The sequence below is a fragment of the Falco rusticolus genome, chromosome 1, assembly GCF_015220075.1.
Source record: "Falco rusticolus isolate bFalRus1 chromosome 1, bFalRus1.pri, whole genome shotgun sequence".
Classification (NCBI taxonomy): domain Eukaryota; kingdom Metazoa; phylum Chordata; class Aves; order Falconiformes; family Falconidae; genus Falco; species Falco rusticolus.
This window is the reverse complement of record NC_051187.1, coordinates 57,043,567-57,064,524: the sequence shown is the minus strand read 5'-3', so window position 1 is coordinate 57,064,524 and position 20,958 is coordinate 57,043,567. Positions and strand designations below refer to the sequence as shown.

The following is a 20,958-nucleotide window of genomic DNA, read 5'->3' as shown; positions in this document are numbered from 1 at the left end:
TCATTTGTACATGATGTATTTCTGAAGCATTAAAAAAAATCTTAAATTTTGAAACTGAAGTATGAGCTTTTTGTGTAATATATTTGCATACTAGTTAAAAATTCCCAGATTTATATCGGCAAACAAGCCAGCAAAACTTGCTAAAATATGATTGCATGTAATAGTAATACTTGGTTTAAGTCTTATCTATAGTGCTAGTTGGTAATGTGGGCATTCTTACTACGAAGTAACTTCCTGCTTCCAGTCTTGTCCTGAAAAATCTAATAATCATAGTAAATGATACAAAGTAAGCAACTTGCTAAGTTACAAGCCTTTCTTCATACTAAATATTTTATTTTCAGGCAAAACTAGATAAAGGTGCTGATTTGTACAAAGCAGAAATTGATCGTCTCAAAACACAACTGGTAAAATATGATATGGAAAGAATGAAACAATCTAACTTTTTTGATACAAAGTAAGTTTAAATTTTAACCTTGTTACATTACTCCACTACTTAGTTCTTAGCTTTTACTTTGATTTTTTTCTACAGAGTAAGTGAGCATTCAGCTTTAGGTGTCCTAGGTTTTTATTATAGCTAGATTCCAGAGACAGTAAAGAAGAAGCATCTCTGATTATGAAACTCCTTCCCTACATACCCATCAGAATTTTTCAGCCAGTCTGTGTTCGGCCATAAATGAAGTAACAGTTCTGACAAAAGAAGGGGAGGGGAAAACAGTAACTGAAAAAACTTTCTAGTTCAGTGGAGAGAAGGGATACACAGAATAATTCTGGTCCAACTCTTGGTTTTCTGCACTTGACCTAAAATCTGACTGATAACCAGGTTTATGTAGTTTTACCTGTATAACGGCTATGTTTTGTATTTGATAACTCATTTGGAAATAAACTAGCTTTACAGTTGCAGGAATAATAATTAAACTGAGGATTACTTTTTTTTCTTCCTCCTTTTCTGCCCCATATAGACTTGCTAATTATAAAGCTCTTGCAGAACACCAAGAACAACAGTTAACAAAGCTAAAAGAAGAACTTCGAAGAACATACAAAGAGCAAGATGTTACTGGTAAATTCAAGATAAAGATGAGGGACTCTTTCATGTTAAACATTCAGTTTTAAGATTATATGGTTAAAATCCAGATTGAGATGCAGGCCCTTTTACCTCAAAGGGTATGAGGAGGATTGTGGGTGCATTGGAAAATGAAATGTGCTGCTAACATTTTACTGTCCATACGCTGCATTAGAATCGCAGCAGTTCTTGAGTTTTTCTCCAATCATGTTTGCAGTGGGTAGGATAAGCTGCAGCTGTAGTAGCTCAAGTTGTCACTTTTTCCTCAACTGACCTCACATATGAGTAGCTAGTTCTAACCATAATTATGGCATACCTGAAATAATAACTACTTTAACTTAAAAGATTCTTCACTGCGACATTTAAAGTTTCTTAATATCTCCCTGGCAGTGTGAATACTGGGAGGTGTCATTGTGTATAAAAAATAATAGCTGTTGTAATGACAGTTGCAACCTAGTGAGGCTTTATGTGTGAGACCATAGGAAGGTGTAGGCTAAAAGTTATATTGACCTGGTTTTAAGCACTGTCCAAATAATTGACACAGCTGTATAAAACTGTCTTCTAGTGCTGCCAGAAAAAGAAGCTTCTCAACAATCCCAAATACCCTTTACTTGTGGTGGTGGCAGTGGTATTGTGCAGAGCACACAAATACTTGTTCTAAAAGCTGAACAAGCCAAGCTACAGAAAGAGAACTTGCACCTGAAGAAACAAAATGACCTTTTACTAAGGTAAGCACAAAGCTGATCAACACTGTTGCTATTTAACTATGCATGTCATGTGTGTTTTTCTGGGAAACCTGTAGGAGTGAGTAATCTAGGATATGTGAAAAAATCTCTATATATCTCTATGGCTTTTGAACTTTAAATTGCTTTCATAAGGCTCTCTTAAATGCTAGAAGATACACTCAAATTGTTCGGTGGAAGGAATTTTAGCTAAAAATTGTGTCTGAAAGAAGATATGGCAATGCAAGCCCATATCTGTGTATCTGTGGTAAGTTGCCTGAAGATGCAGGAGCTCTCTGTTCTCAGGAATTTTTCCTTATTTAAAGGAATTAATTTAAATTTACTTAAGTAAATGCTGGGGTGTTTTGGTTGGGGTTGATTTGTTTGGGTTTTTTTTTCAGTAATGAGCTTCAACTGAAAGAGGAACTTGGAAAATGGAAAGAAAGAGCACTGAAATGGAAAGAAAGATCCTCAAGAGAAACCACTCGAGAGACAGTACCAAGGTCTCCAAAAAAGGCAGTGTCATATTCTCTTAAAGAGCAAATACCTTCACCCTTCAAGGAAACTATTTCTCAAACTGTGATTCAGGACACGTCAAAACCTCTACCACAGACAAATTTCTTCGATAATTCCAGCTTGGGTACGTAACACAGTGGTACCGTGCTATAAAGACCTGGAGAGGCGTGATATAAGGGGTAGCCTGTGAGTTGAAGGTAAATGCTCTGCACTTTCTGTATTCTGGCCAGAAACTTGCATGATAACAGTTTTCCTGAATGATTAGTCAGCTGACTGTTAAAGGGCGACCAGCTGGAGCTGTGTAGCTTATATATGCTCTACAGAACCTAAATACATAAATGAATCCTTCACCCCCTGAAGATTATACAAAATTTTCTTTTGCTGCAGTGGAAGAGTTGATGGCTGACTATAAAGGGTGAATTGGGAGAATATTCTCCCTAGATAACTGATTCCCTAAAATGTTTTGCTTTTTAATTTGACATTTGGTTAAGCACAAACTTCTGGCAAAACTATTCAGTTAATTGCTGGTTAACTTTCTTCTAAACTTCTTGGAGATAGTAGACTTGAGACTTTGATGTTAAATCTGCCAGTCTACCTGGCTCCAGCTGCTTTAGCAGCTGTTTTGATAACTTCTGTTCCTCAGCCCTACTCGGGATTTGTTATATCTGGCCCGGTGACTTCTGGGGAAGTCTTCTAGTGATCTACACTAGCATGTTAACGCTACTACCCTCATTATTATACTTGCTCCTAAAAACTTTCAGAAGACCCCAGCAGACACAGTTAACCAGTTTTCAAGGTACTAATGGCAAACTTCCAGAAAAATATGACTCTGCTGTTTCTTGTGATGGCCAACTTGGAAATAGTACAGACTTCCTCACAACACAAAGCTCCCAGAGGCAAGCTTTGATAGTTCATATTTAAAACACTATTCAAGATTAAATTGCTATATTCCTACTGCTTGTCTAACTGGGATAGTTTTAAGTGTTACTTTAATGTTCTTGTCTTCTGTATAGGTATGCTACCTGCAGAAATAGAACCCACAGAAGAACACCTTAAGCACTGGTTTGGAACTTCAGAGAATGATAAAGCCTCTGACTGCGTCACCCAATAAAGGTGTTCTGTTGTAAGCTGCCTTTGCCGTTACTAAAGAATCTGCATATGTGAAAGATAATAGCTTCAGGTCAAAAGCTGTCAGCCTCTTCCACAAATTGTGGTAAGAGCTCTGGTGGCATGCAAATCCATTGCTATCTTGGATTTGCTACTTCCCACAACTGGAAAAGCTGGAATTCAAGAACAAGAATGGAGCAGGATTCATGTTGCCCACAACCTGTTGATCTGATGATGTTCTAGTTTGGGGCCTTTTTTTTGTATGGCAAAGGAAGAAAAGCCAATGTATTGAAGAAAAAAATAATATGGAAACAGGAATGGATCACAAACCAATCTAAGAAACTTCTCACCCTTAAACTTTTCATTCTGTCATTCGTAAACCAGCCATCTTCTGGGTGGTTGATATTTGTACCTTCAGAGTGCTGTTGAGTTGGAAAGAACTATACTTTTTGTTCCTCAGTATGTGGTTTTTATACCATGCTTTCTCTAAGTCCACAAACTGCACTTTCCCACAATTTTAACCTCTGTCTGGACATTGCAAATAAAGTTACTAAGTTTCTGTTTATAGGGCACGTAATCAAGAGTTCCTCTTAAACTCCTTACAATATTCCTGCAGCTCAGCCAATTATGTTACCAAGAGTAGCTTTGTCTTTTGCATAATCTTCCAATATACTTCTAGCTCTGGTCTGAAGTTGGGTGTTGAATTTTTTTTTTTTTAATAGTGAAGATGGACCTGACATTTTTCCACTACTCTAGTGAATGGAAAATAAACTGAATTATTAGGGTTGCAAGATGGACTATTTTACTAGCCTGATTATCTGCATTGTGTACGCAACCTACATTTTGTTTGTTTTGACAATAAACTTTAATGTGTTAAGTATTTAAAAATATCTTTGCTAGTCACTTGTTAATGATCTAAAGGTGTAGATGACAATGTTAAATCTTAACAAGCTATCTTTTATAGTAGTGCCACCACTTGCATCATTATTCTGCTGCTGTGTCCTCTATAACTTTCTGCAATAATTACATTGTGCACAAGTCTGTCACTGGTGTTTTGTTTAATTCTGAGTCTTTCTCTGTTAGGAAATGCTGAAGTCCAAAAGAGATCCTCCTCCCATTCCTCCCCACATGCCCTCTGCTGCCAACTAGATAGGAATTTGGCACTCAAAGCCCAAGATCAACTCTGTTAAGAATGAAATCATCATGAGATAAGAAGGTCCTACCTAAGAAAGATACCTGCATCAAAAGCATCATTATCTCTGAATCTTTGACTTGGAATGTATTTTGGGAAGCTTTATAAAGATATTGCTAGCCAAAGATATAAAGGTTCTCAATACCATTACTGAGTTCAGCACTGCAATGTCTCCTTTCCTACTACAGCCATAGATGTGGAGAAGCAATTTGTTTCATGACAGTGATAAGTGCAAAGTATCGGTGTTTGTGTGGTGGGTGGTTTTGTGTTGGTTGGGTAGCATTATTTTCTGTTTTCGGGGTTTTTTCAATTTCCCACCATGATTGAAAGGTATTTTCTTTGGCTACCAGCTTTTTTTCATTCCCTCCACTTTGGTGTTCTAATAAATGAATTCTGCTAGCCCTTTTCTTCCAGAGACAGGAAACAAGCTGTATGTTATAGATCTACCTCTTCTACATACAGTTTCAAGGTTTGGGTTTTTGTTAATTATTGCTTGCTTGGAATATTTCTAGAAAAATGTCCAAAGCTGGTGACTGAGCTGAAAAGCAGGAACCTGTTGTCTGAATTTAGTAGGCAGAAGGCTAGGGAACAGAAGGATAAATGATTTTAGAAAACCTAGTTAAAGGTTTTGTTGACTGGGGGCCTGATTTACAAAGACTTAATCATCTTTCTGCTGAATTGTGATAGTTTTCTAACTTTAATATTACTGAACTTTGTATACGTGTGTCCTGTTTACCCACAGGAGTGGCTTTTCTGAGGAAACTGTACCCAACTGTCAGGACTCAAACTTCTTTGAGAATGCTGTCAGGGTAGCTTTAGGTCTGGTGTGAGCTTATGACTAAATTAGTTTGTTTCGAATTTTCCAGACTGATATTAACTCTGCCTCCATAAATGTCATATAAACCACTGGAAACAAAAATAAATCAGTAAATCACCAGTTTAACAAAAAAAAAAACCAAACAACAACAAATGAACAAAATTCATCATGCAAGTATTGCCCTAGTTTGGAATTTGATAGTTTATGTTGCTAAAATGAGAATGCTTGGGGGAAATAGATTTGTGGCCCTCTTTGGTGGGAATCCTGTTGATTTCTTGAATTCCTTGGAAAATGGACAGCTAATATGGTGATACTTTTTGTCCTTTCCTGTGCAAGACGACAATCGCACTTTAAATATCTTGAATTTCACTAGATGGCAGCATCTCAATGTTCCAACAGGAAGTTAAGTTCCTCTAGAGAAACTTACCAGTTAGACTACAAATCCCAAGAAGCACAGCAAAAAAAAAAAAGTAAGTCTACAACTTCCTTTTGTACGAAGGTCAGTAAATAAACAAGCTGTTTGAGGTCTCTTGGTGAGTGACTATCAAATGCTTCATAGAATCGGTGTGGCTAATGATCATAAAAACTGATTGTTACATTGAAAATATACTTACAGTGCATTTTGCTTCCAAAGTGTTAACGTGATTTGGGGAAGTACTTGAACTGATCAGGTTTGGGTTGGGGTTTTTTCCCCACTGAAAAGATGTACGGGCTAACAAAGGATAAGAAAAAGCTACTTCTGCCTTGAGGGAGCATTTGAGCTCGTTGCTAAGTTACTCAGGTTCTATTAATTGTAGCAAGTCCTTTCCCAGATTTTTGTGTTTGAGTAGCAGCCTTTTGGAAAGCCTGGCATGTTAGAGAGTGCAACCTAGTTTTGTGGGTGGGTGGGAGTGTGTAATCTCATTTTGCTCGCTTAACTTGGTATTTTTCAGCTGTCAATGCAAAAAAGGTTATGCTAAGACAGGCCTAATCTCGTATAACCTTATATATCCTACTATCAGAGGCGTTCAAAGAGATGTCTTCATTTTACTAGCCAATGTGAAAAGCAATCTTAAGATATCGTGGCTTAACCTAATTAGAAAGGTGCATCTCTGTTATTGTTTGCTTAAACTGTCCTTTTGTGCTTTGTTTCTTTCTTTGTGTGCACGCATGTCCCGGTTATGAGAGGAAACCTACAGTGAGACATTTCAGTGTCTTGAAACAGTCTGCAACTCAGTCTGACTTTAAATCAAAAGATAGAATGTTTTTTATATTAGAACAAAAATATTTTTTCAGTTAAAATATGAGAAGTCTGATTTGCTGAACCTGTTTTCTTTGGGGAAGCACTAGTTTTGCTAGCACTTTTGTCAAGAAAAGCTGCTGGGAAAACAATCAGGACTTCTGGTCAAAATCAGAGAAATTAATCTGCTTTAAGAAGTAGGATACTCAATTTGACTTGGTAATCTGAGTCACAGCATCGATTTGAGCATCTCTAGATGATAGCATCATCTGCTAACCTAGGGGAGATTATGGCATCTTAACTTCTCAGTTGCAGCACTCAATACGTTGGATTCATGTGTGTATTTAAAAACTTTAGGTTCTCAGGACACCTTTATATGCTCATAGCTACAGAAACAAATTTTGTTCTGGATTATTAAAGTGCAGAAAGCTTTGCTTATTGGGAACAGAGTTAATGCACACCAGATGTTGCATCTGACTGGAACACAGTGACCTGACCTTTTTTAGGCAGTTCCTTGAAACATCCTGTTAAGTAGTTTACTCATTAAATAACAAAAAATCCATAGGAGTGAGAGGTGGTTACTTGCTGTTACTTGTTTGCAACTTTTGTATGCTGTATTTCCTTAAACACAATTCGGCCTTGAAGTGTGTGCTTGGGCTACATTTTGCTTTTCAACTGCTACACACTGAGTAAGGTGCAACCTCCCAGAGGTTCCCTACTGCTGGACCCAAGCATGCTCATAGTCCCCTGCGAGCAAGCAACGTGAGAGGTGTGACAGGACAGAGCTTTGTTCCCCTGTACCCCCTGCCTTGTTGGAGCAGGGAATCTGCTGTGCTGGAAGGTTCGAAGACAGGTCACAGCAGACACCAAGGCCAGGCTATTGTGTGGGATTTATTGCAACCTAGAAAGTTGATGCGTTTGTAGTTTGAGGGGAACAGAAGACAGACCTGCTTTTGAAGAACACAATGGACGGTGGAAACACTAGATCACGAGCTATTGTACTTATGTTTCATCTCGACTTCTTTCTTTTCAAGGGAAATTAAGTCCCATTTCTGTTACAGTAAATCTTGACTTTTGAACTCACAAGCTTCTTGACCTTTTTGAGGTCCGTACAAAAAAAAGTTGGAGGCAGTCCACCCTCCCAGAACCCTGGCTGACTCAAGGTCACACTGCAGCCGAACAGGACAACCTGTGATGTGATTTGATGGCAGAGGCACTCTGAATCATGTCTTGGTTTTGGAATGCATTTGCATCTGATTCCCAGGGAGAGCTGTTGACTCACCTTTTTGTTAAAGATTCTGTGACATTTTCTGCCTGCACAGGTTAGCAGTATGGGCCGGCTTGATGGGAAAATCATACTACTGTCTGCAGCAGCACAGGGGATCGGGCGAGCAGCTGCTATAGTAAGTTGGAAAATGTTTTCCTGTACCGAAGCTAGGTCTCTAAAGTTAGCTTGTCCAATGACATCTGCAGCAAGCAGGCTTTCTAATTAACCATAGATGAAGCCAGAACTACCCACTGAAAAAAATCAAGGAATAATACAGTCGCTATACTGCCTCATGTGTGCTTTGTGCTGATGGAATTTCTAAAAGCCTTCAGCTCTGAGAGGTGTCGTTAGACAGGGATAAGAGCAAGATCTGAGAATGGCTGCAACTGCTTTTCCAACAATATATGGTTGGTACTGTCTGTACCTTTAATCTTTCTGCTACTTTTTTCTGAGAGAAGATGAGGAGGTAAGGCAATATTTCCCTGTTACAAGGCTCAATACTGCAATAATCCCCTACAGTAAAGCCAAGATATTTTACCTATGTTAATAGTTGGCCTAACTAAGTCTACGTGATACTCACAGCACAGCTACAGTATTGTTCACAATGAGCAACTGTGAGAAATCCTTTACAAATGTTACTGTTAAACAGAATTCAACATATGTATTAATGTTCTGGTTACTTTTCAATTCCTTTTGACCAGTTCTTCCCCTGCTACTTCCTACTCCCGTAGCAGATAGAGACACTAGCAGAGTTATCTTAGTACCTCTGTAAGGTAATCAGCAAGCCAGGAAAAGCTCCTGTAAGTAGGATTTTTGCCAGACTAGTTAGTTTCTCATGCATGCAGTTAAGAATGCAGAAGTCTGCTGATCTTGGCATTTACATTAAAACACTTAGTCCAAGAAGCAGGTAATTTTCCTGATAATTTCACTTTGTAAATATTCAGCAAGCCACAGAAGGCTGGCATGTTTAATGCCACTATCCTTTTAAGCTGCACTTGGGGAACTTATGTTGAAGATTAGGGGCTGCAGTCTGAGATGTCAGAATACTTTTGACACAGAGGTTACTTTGGTAGTGTACCTGTTGATTTATCAGTAATTGCAATGTAGAGGTGAGCATCAAGAATGCAGGAATATCTCTAAATACTAAAGAAAATCTGTGCTTCTCTTAACATTAGTCCAATTATTTGGACACAAAAGATTTTTGTTAAGTTTTTATACCGTCATTCCTCATGCCTTTACCTGTCAAATCCCATAACTTCATTTAAATCCTGCAGTACAGACAATTCCAGCGCTATGTGCTAGTGCATGTGCAGCTATTAAGGGCAATAATAATACCGGTTGTCTTACTCTGGTTACTGTTCTTATACTTTATTTGTGGATTCCTTACTTAAGACAGATTTAGGACCTTTTTCTTTATATCACATATAGTTAGTTAGCTGTCCCCGGGATGTGTGGCAACTGATGTCCATTACTCCTTGACATGCCCAGAATGAAAAGTGAGAGATCAGCTGCCTTCAGGTTTTTATTTCAAGCCAAAAAGGAAACTAGAAGAAAATAAGATTTTATTTCTGGTAAGATCTAGAATATCTAAACTGCTTCTCTTGTATTCTTCAGGCTTTTGCTAAAGAAGGAGCCGAAGTCATTGCTACAGACATCAATGAGTCTAAGCTGAAAGAACTGGAGAAATATCCAGGTAAGTGACCTACAGTAGGCATTAGGTCAGCTCTTGCAAGTTTTGTTGTAGACTGGCTGAAATAGGATTTGAGGATAGGGCAAACTTCAAAAGGCCAGAAGAAATGGAAAATATCCAGACTGATTCTTTAGATGTTGGCATTACTTTATTCTGTGGTGTGGAACCGCAGATATTTAGCATGAAAACTACTGCAACATCAGTATATTGGATAGAGTAATAGTCCAAGCATGTGGAATAACTTTTGAGTTTCCTGTGTCACAGAAGCAGTTGATTTCTGCTTCCCAGAATGGCACCCATTTCCAGTTACCTTTTGGGATCTCTAGGCTGTCAAACATACCACTCTGAAAGGCATGGAACGCTTTTCTCTGATCATAAGAGCTAACATTCAGCTACACAAAAAGTAGATTCAGTCCTTGCATTTCCGTGATCCGTGCTTAATAAGGAATGTGTTAAAGAGATTGCTGTCTAGTAGAATTTGTATGTCTTCAGAAACTAATTCCACCAACATGGAGTAAGCCTACTCTGTTTGTACAAATGCGCAGGCCTGAAGGCTGCTTTCCCACTGGTACCACAGGACCATACTTCAAGGAGAAGGTTTTGCATGGCTCTGTTTCTTAGTCATAGCTGATGCGAGTATGGGACGTTATGTTAATTTTTTTTTTTCAGTCTTGAATTAATAAATAAGACTTGGGTATGTTTTACAACTGAAAATGCTTCCAAATTAATTTGACGGAAGGAAGTGGATTTAATGAATTCCTATTATAGGGTGTCAGCCAAATATGCAAATTTTTCTGTGGCACAGCATTTATAGTGAATCAGTCTCTACTGACTGGAGTTCACCACAGGCAATCCCTTTGTAATTCCTTAAGAACTTTAGGACTTTCCAAGTTCATTCTGAGGGTCTTTAGGAAAGTATTACATCTTGAACTGTGTAGTTTTTTTCCCCTCAGCTAATATGCTCACAAGGAAAGACGTAATTTTCCATATACTCAGAGCCATTTCCATCCTTTTGATATGATTAGTTAAGCCATAATTCATCAAGGCTTGGCACATTGTAGTCTTTTGAATTTTATCCAGAAGAGGTAATTCCAGTGGTGATGTTAATCACCAGTCTGTAGTCTAATTGCATAGTTATACACAAATCTCTTCAGAAGTGTCTCTATCATTTAACTAAGGCATATAAAGCCTGTTCATGGAATTGTCAGTTTGGCTTCAAAAGAAACAGATTTTTAAACATTTCAAATTAAATTCTCCCATAATTTAGACATCACTCAGATGCTTTATGGACAGCTTTACAGCATTTCAGAATCATGTATGGTGTGCTAGATGAGACCTCTGGAGGCCATTTAGTCCTGCCTACTGCTCAAAGCGGCTCTGGTTAGAGCAGATCGTTCAGGGCTGTGGTGAGTCAAGTTCTGAACATCTCTAAGGACAGAACTTCCTCAACAACCTCTGTCAGCCCCTGTTCCAGTGTGATTGCCTTCATGGTTTTAAAAGAATTACATTTAAAAACAAACAAACAAACAAAAAAAAAAAAACCCACCACAAATAAAAACTGTGAAACAAACAACAAAGAAATCCCACCCAAATCCACAAAACCCAAATATATTCAGTGACACTTTCCCATGTTCCAGCTTCTTTCTGTTGTTTTTCATCCTTCCAGTGTGGGCCTCTGAGAAGTCTGCTCCATCTCCTTTACAGTTTCTCAGCAGGTAGTTGCAGACCTTCATTAGCCTGTGTGTCACCAGTTGCACATGACTAAACTGTAAAAAAAACCGAACAAACTATGTTTTGGGGCACACATGTGATCTGTGCTAGATGTCTCTTCATCCTAGATGTAGGATATGCAAAAGGGTGATCAGCAGCAAGTCTTCGTCCCCTGGGAGCCTAATTGTACCCACTAAGAAAATTATTGGAGTATACCCTGACTCCTCTTCCACTAATCCAGGCTTCCTTTGGATGAAAATCTCATGTATTTGAGAAGGGGGCACAGCTCAGTCTTTACACACGGTGTGGACTGAGGGTGCAGGCAAAGTGTGGCATGAAGTATGCCTATTCCCTAGTGAGGATTCAGCCTTGCCATGGCTGAGAGAAGCTACTTCAGTAAATTGAGGTAAAAAAACATGTAGATTATATCATATCATACTACAGCTCACCTGGAAGTGCAGTTCTTTTACTTTGCTCTCTTCTTGTCTGTCCCAGGGATAGCACTGCTCTGGTTGGCCTTAAAGCAGTTCTGTTAAGAGGCGCTGATTCTATCGAGAAGTGTTTTGAAGATTTGTGCCTGAACTTGTTTTGCAGAAACTATCTCAGTCTTCCGGAGAACAGAAGGATTATTTTTTTTATCAGTGTCTGTCTTGAAAGTATGGCACAGGCACAGCCACAGCTGTCAGAGGCTGAAATAAGTAGACAGTGAAAAGCAGTAAGATTCCAAGGCTCCTTCTGATCATAAACAAGTCTATGAATACGATGCTTATGTTTTTGCAATTAAATAATTGACATGATACTATTCCAAGTAATAGAAGTTAATGGTTTATGCAAAATTATTTTCCTCAATAATTAGATGATATAAAGCTGATTCATAATGTCTTCAAATATACATGCATAGATGGCATGCAATATGACTGCAAGTGTGTGACACGTAAATAGTTCCAATTATTATTCTGTAATAATGCGCATGAAATCTTGTTATGATTATACAGGTTCTGTATTTCCTCAGTTCAAGAGTATAGTGGAATTCAAATTTATTGGAAACATTTTTATGGTAAAATACATTAGCTCATTTGCTTGTGTGATGCTGTATGACAAACAAATCAGTTGATCTTCTTTTAATTCCCTTCTGAAAATTTAAATAGCATGACACGCTGTCCATTGCTGTCCCAATTTAACCATTGCACTAACTTAATGATTAAGTGCAGCTCTCACTCACGAGTCTCTATGTCTTGGTGCACCACTGAGGGGACTGTTTCTGGCGAGCTGCTGACTTGAATTGTAGATGCAATCCTCAGCACTTCAGAAAAGTAAACTGTTGATCCTTTGCTAAAACCAGTGCAAATACCTTGTTCTTCTAGGCATTCAAATAAGAGTTCTGGATGTTACCAAAAAGGAGCAGATAGAAAATCTGGCCAAGGAGATTGAAAAGATTGATGTTCTCTGTAACATTGCAGGGTAACTAGCTTCCATTTGATCCTACTATTTCTCCAGTTTTCCCTATTCTCCAGAAATACTTTCTTTATTATTTAAACGCACTTTATTTCTATTGTTTTAATACAGTTTATACCTTTAATACAAACTTCCATATCTTTTCATCAAAACTGAACTTCTTGTGCACAGTCTTGTTACCCAGGCCAAGGTAGAATGGCTCTGGCATTTGATTTCCCCACTCTATAGGTGCCCTGTACTGGTGGCTTCAGCTCTCTTAGCACAGCTGTGAGCAATGGCCTAGTAGTGCTCTACTTTTTTTTTTTTAATTTCTCTATTGCTAAGCAGTCCTTGGCACATACCAAGTCTGCCTGGTGTCCCTGATACTCATCAGAAGAAACATACTGTTGCTTGCTTTCTTTAGTAGAGCTCTTGTCCTTCCTTTTCAAGGCTGGAAGAGTTAGCTACTGCAAAACAGTAATAGAAAAATGTGCGTAAAATGCCACAGAAACATAAAACACAAACAGTAATCCACTTCATGCGCTTATTCCAGGTTTGTTCATCATGGAACCATTCTGGAGTGTGAGGAGCAAGACTGGAACTTCACTATGAACCTCAATGTTCGCAGCATGTACCTCATGATCAAGACATTCCTTCCTAAGGTAGAGGCTTGGTTGCCCATGATTTTTAGTCTCTGCTACATTAAAGTGTGAGAAGCATAAGCTGTTGCCACTGACAGCATGGGATTTGAGATAAAAATGCAAATATGCAGGTTTGGTTAGTGAAAGCCCTTAAATTGTATCAATCCTACTCTAAAACATTCTCTGCATTGTGTAATCCTTCAAGTAGACAACCGATCTAAAGGATATGGTAGAGAAGATTAATTCAGGGGTTTTGCCCTATGTAATTTGTAACTAAAACCCTTCAAATACAGAGCAGTGAGGCAGCCATTGCAATACAGTGCTACCATATTATACCATAGCACACAGCTGCACAATACCACTGCTACAAAATATTTGTAAATAATCTATATTAATGTGAATTTTATGGAACTCTGGAAACTATCTCGTGAAGCAATTTGTTGCCACTGCTGCCAACATGCTGATTATCAGAACAACAACTCAATTAGACAGTCTAGCAGCTTGAGGACACTTTGTGTTTGACACAATAACTAGCTTCGGGACTACAAAAATTTGTGGACTGAATAAGGTTTTTGTATTCCTGTAAATGCAAAGGCCAGATGTGGAAGCAATGACCATGACTGGATGATGACTACTTTTTTTTTTTTTCAGTGTTGTTCCAGTTCTTTTTTGTTTGTTTCTTTTGTGTTTTGGTTTGATGGCTGTTTTCTGGTTTTTTTCCTTAGCTCATCTTCATTTTCAGAGGTGGTGTTATAACAGCTTTAGGCGTATCAGGTTTTGGTATGCCTAAAAAGTTTATAACTTAAGGAAACTTACCTACAATTCAAAGATGCTAGTGAGCTGTGCTGTAGAAGCTGCTTGCTTCTCCAAAGCAAGAAGGGTTTGAATGGGACAAGTGAATTACTGCATCAGTAGATGGCATGAGCAGATGTCTATGTAGGGTAACTTACTGTGGTGACAAGAGGGCAATGATTCAGAGGTGGCTCTCCAGGAAAAAATCTTTTCCTGTCAGTCTTCACCCCCAGATGACTTCGGAGAGCTAGTGAAAAATTCAGATTCTGTTTTACTACTACAGTCAACAGATCAAAAAGTGGTAAGCACGTACTCATGCCAATTAAGCTTTGTTACACTGTGTACCAATTGCATGTGGGGCTGTTCTGGAGGTTGTTATGGGTTATTTTGCTGGATCTGTAGATGACAAAATAGCTTTGCATTTGAATGACCTAAGTATTGTTTTGCAGATGCTTAAACAGAAATCTGGAAATATTATAAATATGTCTTCTGTGGCATCCAGCATTAAAGGTCAGTATCTTGCTAGAGTTCCTTAATAAATCTTTAGAGTTATGGGAAAGCAAAATAAATAATTGCATAACTTTGAATTTAGAGGGCAGTGCTAGTCCTGTGGAGGGATACAATTAAAAAACAGTGAACACATCAACTTGTACATACACACAAGGACACAGATGGAAAATTGCAGAAACACCAAGATCCTTGCCTCTGAGCTTTTGAATCTGTCCTGAATGTTTCGTAGCATCCCTTTTACCAAGTTATTTTCACAAAAAGGAATTACTTCCAGTGACTTTCTGCTATGTATGCTCTTAATGAAGAAAAGACAGTTACGCAAGCACAGCAGTTACGCTTCCCCAGGAAGCCTGGTGCTGACTAACAGATGGGTGACCACTGTTACTAAATCTTTGTTTGCTTTGTTAACTTTCCTAGACTACTCCCCAAACTTATACTATTGAAAGATTGTGTGCTTTGCTGTGGTGTACGCTTGAGTAGAATCCTGGCAGTCAGCATTCTAGTTAGCCTGCTGCTATGGAGGGGCTACAGGGGCTACAGGAAATGCTGGGGTCCAAAACCATGTGCATATTGAACAAATTTGCCTCTCTTCTTTTTTTAATAATTTCTATGCTGCCTTCACACTGACCCTTTGTTAGGAGTTGTGAACAGATGTGTATATAGTACTTCAAAGGCAGCAGTTATTGGTCTAACGAAGTCTGTGGCTGCTGATTTCATTGAACAAGGCATCAGATGCAACTGCATATGTCCTGGTAAGTATTCTTACATTACTTGGTAAACTGGGAACAGGTGCTGGAAGGCCCATTTAGTTTGAAATCATTAACAAAGAACAGACTTGCAAGTGGCAGCTGAAGTTATGAGCAATCTCAAAGAACAGGACATGCTTGAAACATTTCTGAGATTTAAAGTAGAAAAGCTGTTACTTCTGTAGTTAAGTTGTATGTTTAGTCTGTTAACGCAGCACATGCACATTATACATGCATTACACAGAATTTGAATGCTTAATTTCAAAGATAATCTAGGAAGTTAGAAGCAGGCAGGGGGTTCAGGTGTTTAATGACATGGAAAGTAATTAATCTAATACTCAAAAGTCTTGCCTTCTATTGAAATTTAGAATTGTATGCTATGTTGATAGTTTTGCAGTCTTTCTCCTGAATCATATTATAAAGTTTCACATAAATGTTAAGACATAGAAATAGAACCAATGAACTGTTTTGTTCATTGTTGAACAATGAATGACAATCAACTGATTGTTGATGCAGTTGACTTAAAATTTAATTTTAAAATTTTGCTTAGGGACTGTTGACACACCATCTTTACAGGAAAGAATCCAAGCCCGCCCTAACCCAGAACAGGTGAGAAAGCAATTTATTACTTTGATCATGGTTGTACATATGTTTAACTCCCTTTAAAAAATAAATATATAGTGGCACTTCTGCCAGCAGTCAAGAATGTCCCCTATTTCAGAGTGCCAATGATAACAGTAGTGTTGCCTTTAATAGTTTGGACAATCTGGACTTAAGACAGAAGTCTTAAAATGCCTCAGAAGGGTACTGTTGGGTAGTGAATACAGAGGGTCTGTCATCTGTGGAAGTGTCTGCAACCGCAGGTTACAGGTATCTAGTGCAAAAGTATAAGGCAGTTTCTACTGTAGCATGTGGCAGCCACAAGCTACTGCAAAACCATGATAAAAAGGGCATTCTGGCCCTTGTATGTCAAAATTACTTAGGTTGTTCAACCTTACTAACTAGATAACTGTGAGCCCTCATTTGAAGGGCCTGGGAATATCTACCACCAAAGGAAGAAGGACTTATCTTGGCTTTATTCTGGAACCAGATGTCTAGGTCCAGTCTCCTGTTTTTCAACCCGAAATTCACGCTGGTGTTAGTTTTCTACTTTCTTTTTCTAGCATAAATTCCCTACTCAGTGTAATAAAAAAAAAAGTTATTTATGACCTGTTCCCAGTATTGCTTCGCACATGTCATACTAATTGGACTAAAATAATTGGGGTTTTATTTTTGATGTACCAAATGCTCTTGGGTATCTAGGCACTGAAAGACTTTCTAGCCAGACAGAAGACTGGCAGGATGGCTACTGCTGAAGAAGTGGCCCATCTCTTTGTGTACTTGGCCTCTGATGAAGTAAGTATGGAACAATAAAATTTCCTGTCACAGAATCCTGTGCTGCTTTGCTGCTTCACAGTAGCAAGAATTTTCTTTAGAAGGATTTATACTGTCTTTGAGCTGGGTTATTTAAATAATTAAATCTTTTACCAAGTTCAACCTATGATACAAAAAGTGCTCTGAATGTTGACAGCGATGTCAAGGCTTTATGCATTTGGTACCATAGCCTGATGGTTTCCTGACACCTGAGCAAATTGTCTGACCCCGGATCGTTCTGAATGATGGGAGAAATGGGCTTGCCTGCTTTTGCAAGTTTGCACCACAACTAGAACGTATTTTAAGGAGGTAGAATTAGTAGCCATCACCTACCCTCACTATTCAAGAGCAAATACTTGTGTAGAGCCACTGGAAACGTTGGCTAAAAGGGCTAATGCTCAGAGTGAATTTACCCTTTCAGCATAAGGAAAACAAAAGACCCACTGAGGCTTTTACACACAAAACCCTTAATGACCACTGCAAATACCACCAACGCTAATGAGCACACATCAAGGTTACTTTGGATGCTGTAAACTTACTATGAATCTAAAACTGGACTAGATTCCTCTGGACTTGCCCAGCAGTTCTACTGAGCATAACATGATACTTCAAAGGAGTTAATTCAGTCTTAATGCTGCTGTCTATCAGTAATCTGATTTCTCATTTTCATCTTGGTTTTAGTGTTCTCTAAAGCTACTAATTTTTTTCGGTCTGATCATAGGGTTTTCAACCATGTATAGACAGAATTCCAATTTTCCAATATATTCCAGTACTGACATAGAGAAGAATGGCAATAATTCAATTGTGTACCTCACTGTCTGCCTAATCTGAATTTTCAGTTAGGTCCCCTTATAATTATTATATTATATATTATATAATTATATAATATAATATAATATGATAATATATAATATATATGTATTAATATATAATATGTAAAATATGTTATATAATATAATAAGAATATTATCATTATATAATATTTATAATTACATAAAACATGGTCAGTTTCTGTTTAGCTGAACAGAGCTAATAACATCATAGGGTGAGGTAAAGGCTTCCATTTCTAAATTTGTTTTTATTCTATCAATTCAGATACTTTTGTAAAACAAAAAAAGGGTTTGTATAAAAAAGCAGGTTTTTGAATTTAAGGAAAATGTGTTTACCTGTAATCAATAGCCATGACACATTTGTTAAAATTATTGTTGCTTTTTATGTCATTTCAGTCTGCCTATGTGACTGGAAATGAACTAATCATTGATGGAGGATGGCGCTTGTGATTAACCCTACCTGCAAACAGAAATCCCTACTATCGAAGGCAAAAAGTGAGGATCATGTTTCTCAATTAAGATAGCTTGCAAAGATTTAGATCATGCACATGTCTTTCAAAACAAATTTTTGGTGCATTTTTACTGCTATATGATCTCTGTATAAATTGATCTTACGGATTCACTTTTCCCTAAATACTGCAACACAGGAGTAAAACATACTTAATATGTCTTCAATTTATGGTATCTCCAAAAACATGAAAGAGTAGCAATTCAACATTTAAGATTTCAGAGAGCAAAGAATATTATTTAAAGGACAAAATCTGAGTTGTGTGTTAAGCAAATCTGAGTGAAAGGATTTAAATGCTACATTTATTCTCATCCTGCAAATTATGTGGGAGGTAAATATTCACAATTCCTGCTAGTACTGACAGACTCTCCAGAGAAAACGAAGAGACTACCATTAAATCACCTGAACTGTGTGGTTTAAACAAGAGAAAAGACAGAAATAATAGCACATGTGAAGGTTGGAACATTTGAATAATTTTGTTATTGGTGACAGACATTTCTATATTGGAGACCATGCTAGTTACAAATTGTACTTTGAAAGCACATTGTTATGCAAATAACAAAGTTAGTTCTCTCTGCTCTGTACTATCATCAGCAAAATGATGGAACATGTCTACTTAAAATCAGGCTTCTTACAGTTTTAAAGTAAGTGAGTGTAACTTTGGCAAATAAGACAGTACTGTGGATGTTGGCTTCCTCAGGCTCATTATGCGTTTAACTTTTACCTTTAATCATGGTTGGAACATTCTGTGCTTGTGTAGTTTGTTTATAAGGGTCTTGAGTATCTAGTATTTCAACAAAGTGACCTTGGCAGCCAAGCAGGATCAAGTTGAGGCAGAAATTCAAAGTTATCAAAAGTGGCTCCACCAATATTCACTGATGTAGATCTGTATGTTTAAAGTTCAGGCTGGCAGGATACTGTTTCAATGGTTTCAGAGTTTAATATGAAGGCCACAGTCCTGCCTCTCAAGTAAGAAGGCTTTACCTTGAAAAGAGAATCTCTCTTGAGATTCAGTGGTGACACTGGAGACTTGCAGTGTGTATTCTGCAAATAAAGAATCGGAGAGAAAAATTCATTACACTTATTGCATATTGATCATTTTTGGTTCACTGGTGATTGTAATATACAGGTGTCACTCAGAAATGGCTTTTTTTTTCTGTCGAAGCAGCCCTGCAAGAAAAGGACATTGCACTGAAAGAACAGATACGGATTTTTTTCAGTGGTTGTCTGAGAAGCTGGTGGCCCAGGAAAAAAATAAAATCAGCAGAGACTGCTGTCTCATGCTTTATTAGCAACATTTTTCATGGGGGTGCGAACAGCTAGAACTCTGAAATGTGCTCTAATGTCTGAGGGTTTTCCAGCAGGCTTGCTGGAATTATTTAAAGGAGAATGCATCTTAATGGTCTTGTGACCTCTTAATTCCCTGGCCTGTTTTTAACGGAGCTGGGTAATCCGGTTTGTTTTCCTTCCACCCCTATGATAATACAAAGAGGAGTGTTTTGACTTTTCAGGTTCCAGGTCAAACTTTTCTTTATGGGGTAGGGGGAAGAGACTTCCCAGACTGGATTCTTATGGAAAACTTAGTGTGATTAAAAAAAAAAAGTGGGTGGTTTTTTTTCACTTGGATTTGTAGTCAGCTTAATTCTTGTAATGCTACCACAAGTGAAGTAGCAACATGCTGCGTTTGAACCTGCTCTCATACAACCAGTGTAGCTTGTGTAATGAGGCTGAGACAGCCTGTCTCATAGCCTCGAGGTGCACGCACTTGGTGGTTCTTTAGGAAGCAGAACTGCCTTGATGGGAACACCACACATGCACTAGTTAGATTTTTTTTTTAAAATTATTATTTATATATTCTCCTATACAATTGTTCTGCATGCACCCGGAGCAGAATATCCGTGCCTTTACCCTTTCTTTGCACCTGCCCCCAGCTGCGGTGGGCAGCCTGAGTGGCAGCGTGGCCCTGGGAGGCGACATTCCTGCTCCGTGCGGGGTGCGACGAACGGCCCTCCCAGCGGAGGGGCGGCTGGCCGAGGTGCCTTGGGCTGACCGAGGTGACAGCGCTGTGACAGCTGCACAGCCGCCCCTCCCCCAGCCTGCGGCCCGCGGCGCCGAGGGACGCGCAGCCCCGGGGAGCCCCCGCCGTGCCCGGCCCGGGGCGGAGGCTGGCGGCACCGGGGGGGCGGGGCGGGGGGAGGGGCGGCCCCCCCGAGCCCAGGGACCCGCCGTGCCGGGGAGGCTGCGCCGCGCCGCGCTGCCCAGCTGCTGCCCGGAGCCCTGTGTCCGCGACGGCGGGAGAGGTACCGGGGCTGCTGGCGGCGGGGGGGGGGGGCTGCGGGCTGGCTTTGCGGCAGGCGGGAGGGAGGTGGCGGCAGGGTGTACTCGTGCCTTGCGGGTGGTGGTGCGGGGTTTGGGTTGTCGGTTCTTTCGGTCTTTTATGTTGTTCCCCCCCCCCCCGGGTGTTGGCAGTTGTGGCGGTGGCTGCGCTGAGCGGGGCGCGGAGCGAACACGGGTGCGTGTGCTGCACCGGGGCACCTCCCGCCTCTCCCGCGCATCCCGCCTCCCTACCATCAAAAAAAAAGAGGAAAAAAAAAAAAGTAAAATGATAAAATGAGAGGATCTGAATAATCTATAACAAAAACCTTTCCTATTTCAAAATAAGGAAAGCATGCTTTACGTGGAGTTACTAAAATAAGGCTGTCGCTGGCTGGTTTCCATGGCAGAGGCTCCTAACCCTGGGGTACAAATTCTGCACTGTGATTTCTCGGTTGCTGATTTTGTTTG

At 39.2% G+C, this 20,958-nt stretch overlaps 3 protein-coding genes across 10 annotated transcripts in view; all 3 read left to right on the top strand.

Annotated features, from left to right (window-relative positions):
* Positions 1-4,451, top strand: part of CENPE (centromere protein E) — a 38,226-nt gene extending 33,775 nt beyond the window's left edge. For all 4 annotated transcript variants that reach the window (XM_037380431.1, XM_037380439.1, XM_037380422.1 and 1 more), the window contains 5 exons: positions 342-454; positions 960-1,057; positions 1,626-1,788; positions 2,184-2,422; positions 3,312-4,451. In XM_037380431.1, coding sequence (XP_037236328.1) covers positions 342-454; positions 960-1,057; positions 1,626-1,788; positions 2,184-2,422; positions 3,312-3,409 — 711 coding nt within the window. In that variant the 3' untranslated portion in view covers positions 3,410-4,451. The remainder of the gene's footprint in view (positions 1-341; positions 455-959; positions 1,058-1,625; positions 1,789-2,183; positions 2,423-3,311) is intronic.
* A 1,408-nt stretch (positions 4,452-5,859) lies between these two features.
* BDH2 (3-hydroxybutyrate dehydrogenase 2) lies at positions 5,860-19,249 on the top strand. 4 transcript variants are annotated; one of them, XM_037380364.1, is made up of 12 exons: positions 5,933-5,947; positions 7,739-7,846; positions 7,956-8,036; positions 9,515-9,593; positions 12,665-12,761; positions 13,288-13,396; positions 14,388-14,468; positions 14,617-14,677; positions 15,316-15,429; positions 15,974-16,032; positions 16,726-16,818; positions 18,063-19,249. In XM_037380364.1, the coding sequence occupies exons 2-12, from the start codon at positions 7,838-7,840 to the stop codon at positions 18,114-18,116; spliced, it is 837 nt and encodes a 278-aa protein (XP_037236261.1). In that variant the 5' UTR covers positions 5,933-5,947; positions 7,739-7,837; the 3' UTR covers positions 18,117-19,249. The 4 variants fall into 4 exon arrangements, with proteins under 4 accessions (XP_037236270.1, XP_037236261.1, XP_037236278.1 ...); XM_037380373.1 differs by lacking the exon at positions 7,739-7,846 and having other exon boundaries at positions 5,860-5,947; XM_037380381.1 differs by lacking the exon at positions 5,933-5,947 and having other exon boundaries at positions 5,970-7,846; positions 7,929-8,036.
* SLC9B2 (solute carrier family 9 member B2) overlaps positions 18,063-20,958 on the top strand; it is a 20,580-nt gene continuing 17,684 nt past the window's right edge. The window contains exon 1 of one of the 2 annotated variants that reach the window (XM_037380349.1): positions 18,063-18,161. The gene's annotated coding sequence lies outside the window, so the exon portion shown is untranslated. Of the gene's footprint in view, positions 18,162-19,343; positions 20,475-20,958 lie in introns of those variants that run through there. The other variant, XM_037380339.1, reaches the window with a different exon arrangement.